The sequence below is a fragment of the Paramisgurnus dabryanus genome, chromosome 1 (genome assembly GCF_030506205.2).
Source record: "Paramisgurnus dabryanus chromosome 1, PD_genome_1.1, whole genome shotgun sequence".
Classification (NCBI taxonomy): domain Eukaryota; kingdom Metazoa; phylum Chordata; class Actinopteri; order Cypriniformes; family Cobitidae; genus Paramisgurnus; species Paramisgurnus dabryanus.
Window position 1 is genome coordinate 64,576,112 of NC_133337.1, and position 13,745 is coordinate 64,589,856.

Below are 13,745 nucleotides of genomic sequence, written 5' to 3' on the forward strand. Positions count from 1 at the left end.
CATGCAGTTGCGTTGTTTATGGAATACACATGTATTAATTTCGTTATGGTATTTGAATAAATAAAATGCATTTATGCACCGTGCCAATTCTGTTATCATTTAGTGGTAGTATTTGTAATATTCTGTTGTAGTATAAATTGTTGTTGATATGTTATACTAATTCAGTATTTTGTTAAATAAATATATACACCAAGCCAGACACTTGCAGATTCAGATGTAACTGTAACCATAATTGTTAGTTGTTTATGGAATACACATGTACTAATTTTCTTTATGGTATTTGAATAAATAAAATTTATGCACCGTGCCAATTCTGTTGTTATTATTTAGTGGTAGTATCTGTATTATTCTGTTGTAGTATGAATTGTTGATATGTTATACGGATTCCGTATTTTGTTAATATATATATTTAAACCAGACACTTTCAGATTCAGATGTAACCATAATTGTTAGTAGTAATGTTTGTTACAAGTATAAAAGCACTGTTATTCATTTTATATACAAATTATTGCAACTTACGGAGTATTGCCTTTACTAAGAGTAATGACACAAAATCAAAAGTACAACCACAATGTTTTTATTTACAAAAGTGAGAAGAAACTTGAAATGAATATAAAACACACACACGCAATAAATAAATTCTAAATACTTTAAATAGACATTTCTATGGTAATTGTTATGTTGTGAGAACAATAAGATACACCAATAATCCTTTGTACAAGCAAGTGTTATATTGTGTGCCAAGTATCGCATGCCAACCAAGTCAAAGTCATCACTTGACAAAGTTTTAAGTGCGTTTACAAATGTTAAAAGAACAGTAATGAATATTAAATTGTAAATAAGTAAAGAGAACACAAACAAAAAGTTAAATACAATATTAAAAACACTTTTAAAACAACTAAAAGTACAGTAACAATCAAATATTAAGAACGGTCAACCTTACCAACATAAAACTGCATACATTAGTTGGAGATTCTACGCATGTTCTCCAACCACACTTCTTTGGACACAGTCTCAGTCTGGGGACAGTACACCTTGCCCCTGTATTGGCTATGCCCAGTTTCAGCAGTCTTAAATTGGCCACACTTCTTGCAAGTGTTCGCCTCTACTGTTCGCTTTTAGGGTCTCTTGGGCATAGCTCCTTGACTAGCACCTGGTGGAGCTGGCTGTGAGGTGGTGCCTTGGACAACTGCTGGCTGTAAAACTGGCTGCATAAGTGGCATGCCCTGCACCATTTGCACACCATGAACTACTGGCATGCCCTGCACCATTGGCATTCCCTGCACCATTGGCACAAACTGGAGCAACGGCACACTTTGGAAACCTGTTGACACCATTTGCAGTGATGCTCCAGGTGCTGCTGGTGTTTTGGGTCTGAGAGGGGGCTGCCTAATAGATATTACTCTTTGCTTTGCCTGTCCTGCTGTGCTATCTGGTAGCTTGTACTGGTGCAGCTGCATTGGTTGCTGCAGCTCAGTTCGTAGCCGTTTGGCATCCTGAAGAGGCTCCTGAGCTTCAGGGATGGGATGAGGCAAATCAAGGCCTCGAACTATCAGTGTCACTTGCTGGTCTATCTTTCTTTCGTTGTACCAGTCAATCAGGGTGTTCTGGTTAACCTCCACCAGCTGCAATGAAGTTTCGTTCATCACCAAGCCATTGCCAAACACAAGCTGCCTTATCTTGCGATAGTCTTCTAGGATCAAAGACCATCTTGAATAAGTTTTCCCGCCTTTTCTTTTGGGGGCAAGGTGGATTACGCATAGCCTGATGAAAATGGTTTCCACCAGACGGCAACAGTCAGGCCACTGAGCAGGTGCGCTGCTTGCACCCAGCACGCATCTGGTGGTGCTCTCTACTCCAGGGGTGCGAGTGGGCGTCTTTGGTGTTCTGAAGCGTCCAGTCAGCAGTCTCTTCTTAAATCGAGGTCGATACACCACCCGCCGCTTGTCAAAGGCATCCAGGTTTTGCCAAAGTCCAATTATTGTTTCCGCTTCCTGGTTAGTCAGGCTGAGGGCTGTGCGTTTCCGAAGCTCGACCAGATATTCTGACAGCCTGTCCACATGCTGGAATCCTGGCACGTTCTGGGAGTCAACAGCCTATTAAAAACAAATTACACTAAATATTTTGTTTGATATTCACATTTTCTGTTAATTAACTAATTACTCTTAAGTTCAAAATATCTGAAATGCACTGAAGCAGATATTCGCAAACACCGTTTGAAATATTCAAGTTAAATTGAAACACATACAAGTGACACTTACCGTTTCATCATCATCATCCTGACCTGTATCTCCAGGCTCCACGTGAACAGGTGAGAGAGCAGTTGGAGACTGTGAGGGGTCACGTGTCAGAAGAACCGGTGAAGTACATATGGAGGCCTGGATAGATGTGGCACTGCTTGCAACCAAGGTAGAGGGACTCGTTGTCATGGTGGAGGGCGGTGACAGAACAGCCTCTGGATCTCTTATTGTGTGATCCTCATTGATGTCAAAGAACCCTTCATCTTCCTCCCTCTCCTCCACATCAAGTTCCTCTATAAGCTCTGCCGTCTGCTCAGAGTCTGGGTTCATGTCCTGCAGTGCCCGACCAGTCTGCTGGAATAAATACTGCACTCCAATAAGTTCACCTAAATAAACAAATAAAAGGGAATTAAATACAAATGAGAGAGTTAATTATATAAAAAAAAATAAGACTCACAAACTGCAGGTTTATTAACAAAAACAAATTCTCTTACCAGTGTAACATGCAGGTGGATGAAATGTGGGGACCACTTTCTTGCCAAACAGCTTTTCATAATTCCTGTTTACGCAGTAAACAAGTTCTCCCGTGTAGCTGCACAAAGCTGATGGTCCTGATAACAAGGAAGCAGCCTGCCGGTCCTGATTCCACCGGTTTAGTCCCTCCAGCAGATAAATCTGAAAGTTAAGACTGTTGGCACTGGTACCTGTAAAGAGACAATAGTGTTTAGATGGTATTAAAGAAACACACAAAGGCATGTGATGGTTTGTTTTTACAAATGCAAAGTATTTGTCACAGACACATACCTGGGATAAAACGGTTTAAATGTAAATGAAAGGACTCTAGAGATGTGGATCCTCTGGCACATCGGTATGTCTTCAGAAGCACACCTCCCTTGGTTAAGGTCCCAGTCTCAGTATAGAGGGCTACACCGGGTGGGTCCTGGATGCATTTGACATGCTTCTTCTGGACAGTCCAGATGTGCTCCATCCTTTCTCTGTCCAGAAGAGGAACACCCATAGAGTCACTGCCATTGCTGGTCATGAGCTCTGTTAGCAGCCGCTCAAGGAGAAGAATGGTAGTCTCCTCTCCACGGGTCCTCCTCCGACAATGCAGAGCCAGCTCCTGTTTGGAAAGATGTTTACTGACAACTTCATCTGTCAGCACAGGCCAACCCTGGGACACCAGCAGCGCTTTCTTGGCTCTGCGTAGCACAGCAACATCAGCAGCATCCCATTCAAAGATGCATGCAGACAGTCGTGCCATGAATATAGGATAAAGCTGATGGGCATCAGTTGTACAGCCCACAGCAATCCTGCGCATGAAATGCCAGATGTCCAGCCTTATTAAGAGATCTGGCCATCCTCTGAACCTGGTTTTCAGCTTGGTTTCCCCCACCTCAGTGCAGCACCCACAGTCAACATACAACACAGCAGGTGGATCCACACCAGCCTGCTGGTATCTTTTCACCAGACCATCTATCATCATGTCCAGTCCTGCTCCTTCCTGGGCTGTCAACACACTCATGAGCACCTGACCAAACTCATTGCCAACAGAAGTGAGCCATTTTCCTGTTCCCCTCGCTGTACCAGCCAGCTTCTTGGTGATCTGCAAAAGACATATGAAACATGCTTTACAAATGTAATGAAACCAACCATGCAAATTACAAATAAAGCATCTTTTTGCGATAAAACAGACAATGGCATACATAGAATTTAACTGCTAACCTTTTTAGTGGAATCCATTTTCAACACTGTGCCATGTGTGGATGTTATCCTGGCATGGATTTCATCCAGCCTTGTCAGGATGTCTTGGCTGTACACAGTGAGAAGCCACTTGACGCTCGGCAACACTGTAGGCTCAGGAGGTTCCTGGAACTGCATTGGCAACACCCCAGGGCGGTTGATGAAGTCCATGCACTGGGTGGTGTACCGGGCCAGACGCTGGAGCCACTCCTCGCTGTGGTTCTCACGCAGCTGTTTAATAACACGCGTGGGGCTGTTGCCTAGGCCACGTTCACGCAAGAGTCTAATGACTCTCAGATCACAGGCATACCTAAAAAAAGCAAAATCCACAGATACATTATTTACACCACATAAAAATATTTAAAGTGTCTGCAAATATGGGATGATGGGCTAACAACTTGAGGAAATTAAAGTGTACTCACTTCTGCGTGAGGATGACCCGAAACTCAGAGCGATGACCCAGATCCAGCTGTTGCAGGACAGTCTGACTCCAGGACACATGAGAAGCTTTACACTTCTTACAGATGAGGGTTTCTGTGACCATGTTGTACATCCTGTCAATGTCATGAACTTGCCGTGCCCTTTTATGCAGACCGCCTCCTGTCAGTTGATGCTGTCCACAGGCAGGATTGGGACAGAGAACCTTGACCTTCCACAGCTTATACGGCATCCACAGCAAAAGGGCATGACAAAAAAATCTGTCAGGAGCAGGAGCCTGATTGTATGTCAGTGCAGGCTGTGGTGGGTGATACCAGAGCTGAAGGTTGTCACGGAGTTCCGGCTTTCCCCTGGACCCCATTTTAAAAAGCCGGCTTGCAATCCACCTGTGATCCTCTGGTGGCAAGGTCTCCGACCACAAACGAGGAAGCGGTAGTACACTTGGTGCTTGTAACAGCGCGGTAGGAGCACTCTGTGAGGAAAAAGAGACAAAACATTTAGTCCCTTAAGTTACCTTTGTTAAATAACGCTTTATCCAAGATGACCCTTAAATAAAATGCTAATCTAAATAACAGATTATTTTCACACTAAAAAGTATTTTTCAGCTGTAGTCATTAAAACTTAGTTTACCGTGTCTATCTATTTAATTCATCGAGTTTCTGCAGAATACCAAGAGTTGTGTATACAGGAGGATAAAGGAAAAAACTTTAATTACAAAATTAGCAATGACCAGACAAGCAGATGCACACAACACACTAAAACAACATTTAACACCAACTAAGATGAGAAAAGGAATTGAATCACAGACAGACTATAAATACACAGGACAGATAATCAAATTAAACAAGACACAGGTGAGGACGATTGAAAATAATGAGAACAGAGGCGGAGCTAATTAACAAGATAATAAACAGGATTAAATCAAATAACATAAAATAAGGAAAAACTGGATACATGACTCTGACAAGAATCTTTGCAATTCAGCATTTTATGCATATTTGACTCCTTTTCACCAGTGACTGTATGATGTTAAGATTAATATTCTTACATTGTGAACAATTAAGAAACTCATACACAACTACTTCAATAAATTAAAACATGCAGCGATGCTAATGACATTAACACCATACAATGAAAAGGCAGGTATATGTAAACTATAATATGTAAACTATCACAACACATAAAAACTAAATAACATTGTACAGTGAATCAGGGGTAAACTTTGGATCTTTTTTTAGAAATTCTGTTATTATTCTGTGTTGAAAGCCTTATGTAAACATTTGTCCAGTGTATTTGATATCTCAAATGTTGAAAAGCCCATGAAACTTTTTACAGTGTACAAACTGGTAACTTTAAATTAGTCATTAAAAAGGAAATTATATAAAAATAATAAAATGTATCATTTCTGGGCATGTGAGCCTTTATCTATTATACTGACAAATGGATACATTTGTGGCAGAATTTAAAATTGTTACAAACGTGTCAGTTGGCTGGCCCCATTGTGTGTGACAGTTAATATACAAACATAATAAGCCCACTGGACCAGTAGAATATTAAACTACTTACGGAGACAACGCTGCATGATGATGTGGGACTGGTAACATCGGCAGTTGATCTGGGGACGGAGACTGGAACTCCAGGGTCTTGTGTCTGTACAAACATGCAATGCAATATATTTTACAACAGTAGAAAGACATCAAATATAACTGTTCAATCATTTAATGTCATCCTAGATGTAACAATACACCACTGTTCAGTAGTATGTGTTCAGTTTTGGGTCATTCTTCGGAAATGTCCATTTTTCTGTCCCTAGCCTTTACAGAAATATTACACTTGAAACACCCTTTAGGGTTACAATTTTTTATATTTTAAAATGAAACAATTGTTGTTTTTGATAAATGTAATGTGCATGCAATGCATTGCTGAATAAGAGTGTCAATTTCTTAAAAAATAAATATTGCTGACCACACCAAATTTGTGATAGTAAATCTATTTAAAATAAAGCACTGTATAGTAATGTATAGTATTGTTCTTACTTCATTATATTATGGTTTTCTGGAATAATAAACGGAGAAAAGAAGTATGCAAATGCAATGTGGCCTATACATACAGTGGTGCTTGGTATAGGAGGACTGGACACTGCTGTTGAGCTAGGTTGGTCAGTAGCCTGAGATGGTCTTCTAGCCATCTTTAGGTTGGGCTTCGCTGCAGCAATATGAGACCCGCTAAATCTTGACTTGGTAAACTGAAATAGGGCAAAACAATTTCAATAAAAATGTGTTAGCACAGTGGGGAAAAAATAAAATTACTTTTAATTACACCTGAAATGGCTGCATGATAAATGCAGATAAAGTATTAACATATTTACTACTTAAGTCAATTTTGCATACATGACAGAAAAAGTAGCTTTAACTGCCAAAATAAAGAAGACCAAAATAAAGTGAAAAACCATAAGGCACTTTGCTGTGTAGTTTAATGGTCTTTACCCTACAACAGCAGAGCCAAAGTAGAGAGGAAGAGGAGAATCCAAGAACACACTGTAAAAATGCTGGGTTATTTTACTGGATAAATATTGGGCAGAACACCATTGGTTACACATTACATAATGCTGGGCTGTTGTTACCAAACCACGTGTTAAAATAAATTTGGTGGTGGTGTGGCCATCTTTGTGCAAAGCAACATTCCTTGTAAGTTAAAACAAAATTTCATACGCGATGACATTGAAGCTATATGGGTAGACGTCCATGTACCTTATATGAGACCAGTGCTTGTGAGATGCTGTTATAGACCTCCTGATGCACACATGGACTATCTAACATGCTTAGGTGAAATGCTTGATAATGTCTCTGATGTTAACTGTGAACTTTACTTGCTTGGAGATATAAACATTGATTGGAATGATGACAGATGCACAAAGAAAAAGAAAGTAATTTCCTATTTAAGTGTCTGCAATTAACATCAAATAGTTAAAGTGCCAACTAGAATCTTAAGCAACAAGGTGGGCATTACAACAGCAACATGTATTGACCACATTTAGAGAAACTTGTTCATGCTTTCATCACAAGCAGGGTGGATTACTGCAATGGACTCCTTACTGGTATCCCAAAAAAAACCATTAGACAGCTACAGCTCATACAAAACACTGCTGCCAGAATTCTGACCAGAACCAAAAAATCTAAGCACATTACTCCAATCCTCAGGTCCTTACACTGGCTTCCTGTTACATTTAGAATAGATTTTAAAGTATTGCTATTCGTTTATAAATCACTTCATGGCTTAGGACCCAAATACATGACAGATGTGCTAACTGAATATAAACCTAACAGATTACTCAGATCATTAGGATCCGGTCAGTTAGAAATACCAAGGGTTAACTCAAAACAAGGTGCATCAGCATTTAGATATTATGCCACCTGTAGCTGGAATCAGCTTCCAGAAGAGATCAGATGTGCTTCAACATTAAACACTTTTAAATCTAGATGAAAACACATCTGTTTAACTCTTCATTTACTGAATGAGCACTGTGCTGCTTCACAATGACTGCACTTTTAACTCAAGTCACTTTTACTCCTGTTTTATTCTTTTTAACATTTTAAACTGTTTTTATTAAAATCACATTTATTTTCTTTAATTGATTTTAAATTCTCATGTATCTTTGTTTTTATTGTGATTTTATCGTGTGTTAAAATGCGTGCATTGTTTTCTCATTTCTATGTTAAGCACTTTGAATGACCTCTGTGTATGAAATGTGCTATACAAATAAATTTGCCTTGCCTTGCCTACACTTTCATGGCTCACTTTAAACCAAAGAATAACAATTACTTTAAACACCATGATCTAAAACACATTGACAATGAAAATGCCTATTTCTCTGTTTAATCAAATACTGTAACGCTGTTCATAATCATAACACCAGAAAAGCAAATAATGGTCATATAGTGACCCCCCCACCCAAAAACTAATTTTTTGAAGAAAACTGTCCTGTATAGAGCTATTCTCATCTGGAATACCATTCCCATTAAGGTTTGTCACCTAAGCTGTCACTTAAAAGTAGTCTACGGTGTTATGTGTTGATGTAGGTTTTTATATGTCTTGATTAATGTAATCATAAATCATATCTTATTAATTGTCTAGTCCTGTTTTAAGTAATGTTTATATGTGTATATTTATCAACTGTGATTATTGAAATGTTGGGATCCATATAAATAAACAAATAAACAAATAAAAACAACCCAGCATTGGGTAACTTTTAACTCAGCGGTATGTTCTATACAATATTTACACAGCGATGGGTTAAAAAAGCCCTGCCTTTTTTAGAGGGCAGGAACGATAGGGCATATAGGTTGCAAAGCAAGGGAACAATCATACCTTGACACAAGATATTTAAACTGACCAATCAGCAGACGCCACAGTGTGTGTCAGTTGGCAGGCAAATGTGAAAACATCTCAGCCTTTACTTTCTATACTTTACCAAATTTCCAATCAATACAGACTTTGATACTTAAATGTATAGTTAACATTGCAAGTCCTGTAAAAAATGTAATTAATCTACCTGTGACAAACTTGGCGAAATCCTTGATGGAGTACGCTGGGGTGGAGGCTGAGGGTGGACCTGAGGTTGAGGCTGGACCTGAGGTTGATGCTGGACCTGAGGTTGATGCTGGACCTGAAGTTGATGCTGGACCTGAGGCTGGACCTGAGGTTGATGCTGGACCTGAGGTTGATGCTGGACCTGAGGTTGATGCTGGACCTGAGGTTGATGCTGGACTTGAGGTTGATGCTGGACTTGAGGTTGATGCTGGACCTGAGGTTGATGCTGGACCTGAGGTTGATGCTGGACCTGAGGTTGATGCTGGACTTGAGGTTGATGCTGGACTTGAGGTTGATGCTGGACCTGAGGTTGATGCTGGACTTGAGGTTGATGCTGGACCTGAGGTTGATGCTGGACTTGAGGTTGATGCTGGACCTGAGGTTGATGCTGGACCTGAGGTTGATGCTGGACCTGAGGTTGAGGCTGGACCTGGGGTTGATGCTGACTCTCCTCCTGTGGTGATCCAATAGCAGCAGCAGACTGTTGTTGCATGACCCTTGGTGTCTGTCCAGTAGACATAGGTGGCTGATAAATGACAACCAAAAATTACATACAATCAATATTTGAAAGAAAAACATTGTTTTTTTTTACTTGCAACATATTGAAATGTATTTTACCTTTTGAGTGTGAAAACCACATGTGCACTTTAGGACACCTCCAAACAATGTTGTCTGGCCACGAGAGTGCATCGGGCATTTTTCAATCTATAAACATTGTGGCAAATTCAATACACAGTACATGCATTTGTAATTTAAGAATAAAACTAAGGGAGTGACTTTTAAGGGAGTGATTCCCTTAAAAGATCATGTAAAGGAAAAACACAAGTCACACCTTGACTGAAACCCCCAACCATCCCTACCCCCACTTTCTCAAATCTTTGTTTCAAGTAGCTTTTCTTTTATAGTACAGCAGTAGTCAGTAGTACATTCAATCATAAATAAATAAACAAATAAATGCATATAAACAATTACACCATGTAAATCCTAAATCACGTTACAATGTTGTAATGAGACTAATGAATGAGATTACTAATCTCTTGCTTTATTATGTAAATACAGTAAACAAACAGTTCTACTTTTACTGTTTAATTATGCATGTCAACAAACACTAATGTACTTTCATTAGTTACTATTATGGAAATACAGTAAATGGCCAGATCTATTGTAAATGCTTAATTATGCAAGTCAACAAACACTTGTTGTTCATTGTTTTCTTACGCAAAAATAACAAAAAACACACACTTACCCTTTGATAAAGCTCGTGCCACTTTTTTTGTCTAGGAGCTGGTCTATTACCTTCTTCTGAAGGCCAAACACCTGTACTGGCAAACTTTCTTAGACGTGAAATCCATTCAGCGTCCGACATGCCTTTGTGCGATTTTTTTGCAGACATTGTCTTCTCCTAAACAGTTGTTAAAAACTATACTAATTAAAAATTAAACTCTAATTATCTCTCAGATTTAATTATGCTATTAAGTTATGCATTCTTACCGGTTATAGTCCGTAATAAAAGATACAAATATTTGTCCTCCGTTTAAAGATGTTGATGTCCGTGACAATGATGCTCGTCGTAGGGCATGAACCTTCTACTGAACTTTTTTGACCCCTGACACTCCCAGTTAGGTCGTCTTATCCCTCTCGTCAAAGACCGTACACTTTCGGCCAATTTCGGCAACTTTATTGACATTTTTAGCCTACTCCCCCTACTGGCGAAGAGCGGCAACTCAAAAAAAAAAAATAGAAGAGCAGTAACACGTCATCGAGCATCACTCTTACTCCACCTACAGGTGAGGAGGGGAATTGTACCCGAAGACTTACTCTTTCACTCTGATTGGTCAAATGTTGAAAATGTTGAAACTTCCGCTCTGTGATTGGCTGCAAATGTTGAAGCGCTTCGACTCGATTGGCTCTAAATGTTGAAGCGCTTCGATTTGATTGGCTGTGCTTCAACATTTTTCAACATTATGTTGGACTATTCTTCGGCAGCTGGCGCCCTTAGGCTCCAGTCTCTCCGGGGGCGTGGGTTCGAATCCCACCGCTGCCAGCAGTGGTTTTAAAGAGGCTCTATTGCCAGCAGTCAGCCAGGCCATCTACGCGCTTTGGAAGTCTCACGTGGACCGTTTCTCAATCAGAAGGCTGCAGCTTCGGGGGGTCGCGTTTGTAGGCTGCGTACGTTATAAATACTTTCTTGTTTCAGAATACTAACAAATATCAGGTTGACTCTTATTCTCAGGTAATGGGAAAATTGCTGTAATATGCTTGTGACTTGCGAATGTATTGTTCAGTTAACTTGAATGAAGCTGGCTTGATTCTCGATGCAGCCTGCATATGCGAGCTCCGGACACCCGACGCAAGCCCTTTGAGTGGTAGCGTGGCCGAGCGGTCTAAGGCGCTGGATTAAGGCTCCAGTCTCTTCGGGGGCGTGGGTTCGAATCCCACCGCTGCCAGGAACACTTTTAAAGAGGCTCAATTGGCAGCAGTCGGGCACTGTATCAGAGATTTCTGTAAAGCCAGGAATACACTGCAGGATTTTCGCCCTCCTATAAGATCATTACCTTATCACACTGTGCGTCATAGATCGTTTAAACCCGGGTACGACAGGCATGTAGACTGTACGATGATGACACGGAAGCTTCGGCGGCTGCGTCACACGTTAGCGAAAAGTCAACAGCATGCGCTCGGGTTAAACAAATACCAGTACGCAGGTCGTAGCAGCAAACACACTGTGCATTGATCATGCTGAATTTCTGACACTGTCAGAAAACTATCGTAGGCTATCTTTGGACGAAAGACCGGGAAAACGGCCGTCTTTGAACCTCTCTCATTGTACGACATAGGACCACCGATGAAGAGCCACGATCACTGAAATCGCGACGATTGTTTCACGATGGCAATCTTTCGTCTGGGACAGCCAATAATCGTGCAGTGTATCCCGGGCTTCAGAGTATTGGGAGAATAAAGTGGTTTTGGCATGCAAGAACATCCCACATGTTAATTGGTTTGTCAGAAGCGCTTCCTTTAGATTTCTGTGGGAGCTTTGGGAATCTCACCTAATTTTCGAGTTTAAGCAAACCCCATGGCTTCATTTGTTGTGTCAGATGTACTTTCTAAACGATAGAACTCTGTAGGATTTGGGATCTCCAGGAGTATGACTCAGCACAGCAGGACCTCAAAGGTGTTTCTCTCCCGCCGACGAGATCCTCGAAATCAACTGAGGCTGTCCGTGGAGCTGCACCCACACCGAAACGCACCAGAGAGCCCTTCTCCAAGAGGTAGCGTGGCCGAGCGGTCCAAGGCGCTGGATTTAGGCTCCAGTCTCTCCGGGGGCGTGGGTTCGAATCCCACCGCTGCCAGCAGTGGTTTTAAAGAGGCTCTATTGCCAGCAGTCAGCCAGGCCGCTTTGGAAGTCTCACGTGGACCGTTTCTCAATCAGAAGGCTGCAGCTTCGGGGGGTCGCGTTTGTAGGCTGCGTACGTTATAAATACTTTCTTGTTTCAGAATACTAACAAATATCAGGTTGACTCTTATTCTCAGGTAATGGGAAAATTGCTGTAATATGCTTGTGACTTGCGAATGTATTGTTCAGTTAACTTGAATGAAGCTGGCTTGATTCTCGATGCAGCCTGCATATGCGAGCTCCGGACACCCGACGCAAGCCCTTTGAGTGGTAGCGTGGCCGAGCGGTCTAAGGCGCTGGATTAAGGCTCCAGTCTCTTCGGGGGCGTGGGTTCGAATCCCACCGCTGCCAGGAGAACTTTTAAAGAGGCTCAATTGGCAGCAGTCGGGCACTGTATCAGAGATTTCTGTAAAGCCAGGAATACACTGCAGGATTTTTGCCCTCCTATAAGATCATTACCTTATCACACTGTGCGTCATAGATCGTTTAAACCCGGGTACGACAGGCATGTAGACTGTACGATGATGACACGGAAGCTTCGGCGGCTGCGTCACACGTTAGCGAAACGTCAACAGCATGCGCTCGCGTTAAACAAATACCAGTACGCAGGTCGTAGCAGCAAACACACTGTGCATTGATCATGCTGAATTTCTGACACTGTCAGAAAACTATCGTAGGCTATCTTTGGACGAAAGACCGGGAAAACGGCCGTCTTTGAACCTCTCTCATTGTACGACATAGGACCACCGATGAAGAGCCACGATCACTGAAATCGCGACGATTGTTTCACGATGGCAATCTTTCGTCTGGGACAGCCAATAATAGTGCAGTGTATCCCGGGCTTCAGAGTATTGGGAGAATAAAGTGGTTTTGGCATGCAAGAACATCCCACATGTTAATTGGTTTGTCAGAAGCGCTTCCTTTAGATTTCTGTGGGAGCTTTGGGAATCTCACCTAATTTTCGAGTTTAAGCAAACCCCATGGCTTCATTTGTTGTGTCAGATGTACTTTCTAAACGATAGAACTCTGTAGGATTTGGGATCTCCAGGAGTATGACTCAGCACAGCAGGACCTCAAAGGTGTTTCTCTCCCGCCGACGAGATCCTCGAAATCAACTAAGGCTGTCCGTGGAGCTGCACCCACACCGAAACGCACCAGAGAGCCCTTCTCCAAGAGGTAGCGTGGCCGAGCGGTCCAAGGCGCTGGATTTAGGCTGCAGTCTCTCCGGGGGCTTGGGTTCGAATCCCACCGCTGCCAGCAGTGGTTTTAAAGAGGCTCTATTGCCAGCAGTCAGCCAGGCCATCTACGCGCTTTGGATGTCTCACGTGGACCGTTTC

General features: G+C 41.7%; 1 protein-coding gene and 3 non-coding genes across 4 annotated transcripts; 3 read left to right on the top strand and 1 right to left on the bottom strand.

The window, feature by feature from the left end:
• Positions 1-1,118: 1,118 nt before the first annotated feature.
• LOC135734461 (uncharacterized) lies at positions 1,119-10,377 on the bottom strand. The gene is made up of 11 exons (XM_073814706.1): positions 10,258-10,377; positions 9,630-9,716; positions 8,974-9,537; positions 6,532-6,666; positions 5,988-6,071; positions 4,406-4,893; positions 3,966-4,293; positions 3,045-3,846; positions 2,735-2,944; positions 2,262-2,626; positions 1,119-2,096 (listed from the first exon to the last, which is right to left on the bottom strand). Exons 1-11 carry the CDS (start codon positions 10,375-10,377, stop codon positions 1,119-1,121), a joined length of 4,161 nt encoding a protein of 1,386 aa, XP_073670807.1.
• Positions 10,378-11,376: 999 nt separating this feature from the next.
• trnal-aag (transfer RNA leucine (anticodon AAG)) lies at positions 11,377-11,458 on the top strand. Its single transcript has one exon. It is a non-coding gene; the product is annotated as a tRNA-Leu (tRNA).
• Positions 11,459-12,282: 824 nt separating this feature from the next.
• Positions 12,283-12,364, top strand: trnal-uag (transfer RNA leucine (anticodon UAG)). Its single transcript has one exon. It is a non-coding gene; the product is annotated as a tRNA-Leu (tRNA).
• A 313-nt stretch (positions 12,365-12,677) lies between these two features.
• Positions 12,678-12,759, top strand: trnal-aag (transfer RNA leucine (anticodon AAG)). The gene has a single exon. It is a non-coding gene; the product is annotated as a tRNA-Leu (tRNA).
• Positions 12,760-13,745: the final 986 nt, after the last annotated feature.

Excerpts from the sequence above, each read along its gene's own strand:
- LOC135734461 (XM_073814706.1), bottom strand. The coding sequence starts at position 10,377 with ATGTCGGACGCTGAATGGATTTCACGTCTAAGAAAGTTTGCCAGTACA. Across the intron at positions 3,847-3,965 it reads AAATGGATTCCACTAAAAAG|ATCACCAAGAAGCTGGCTGG; the intron begins GTTAGCAGTTAA and ends TGTCTTTTGCAG. Across the intron at positions 2,097-2,261 it reads AGGATGATGATGATGAAACG|GCTGTTGACTCCCAGAACGT; the intron begins GTAAGTGTCACT and ends TGTTTTTAATAG.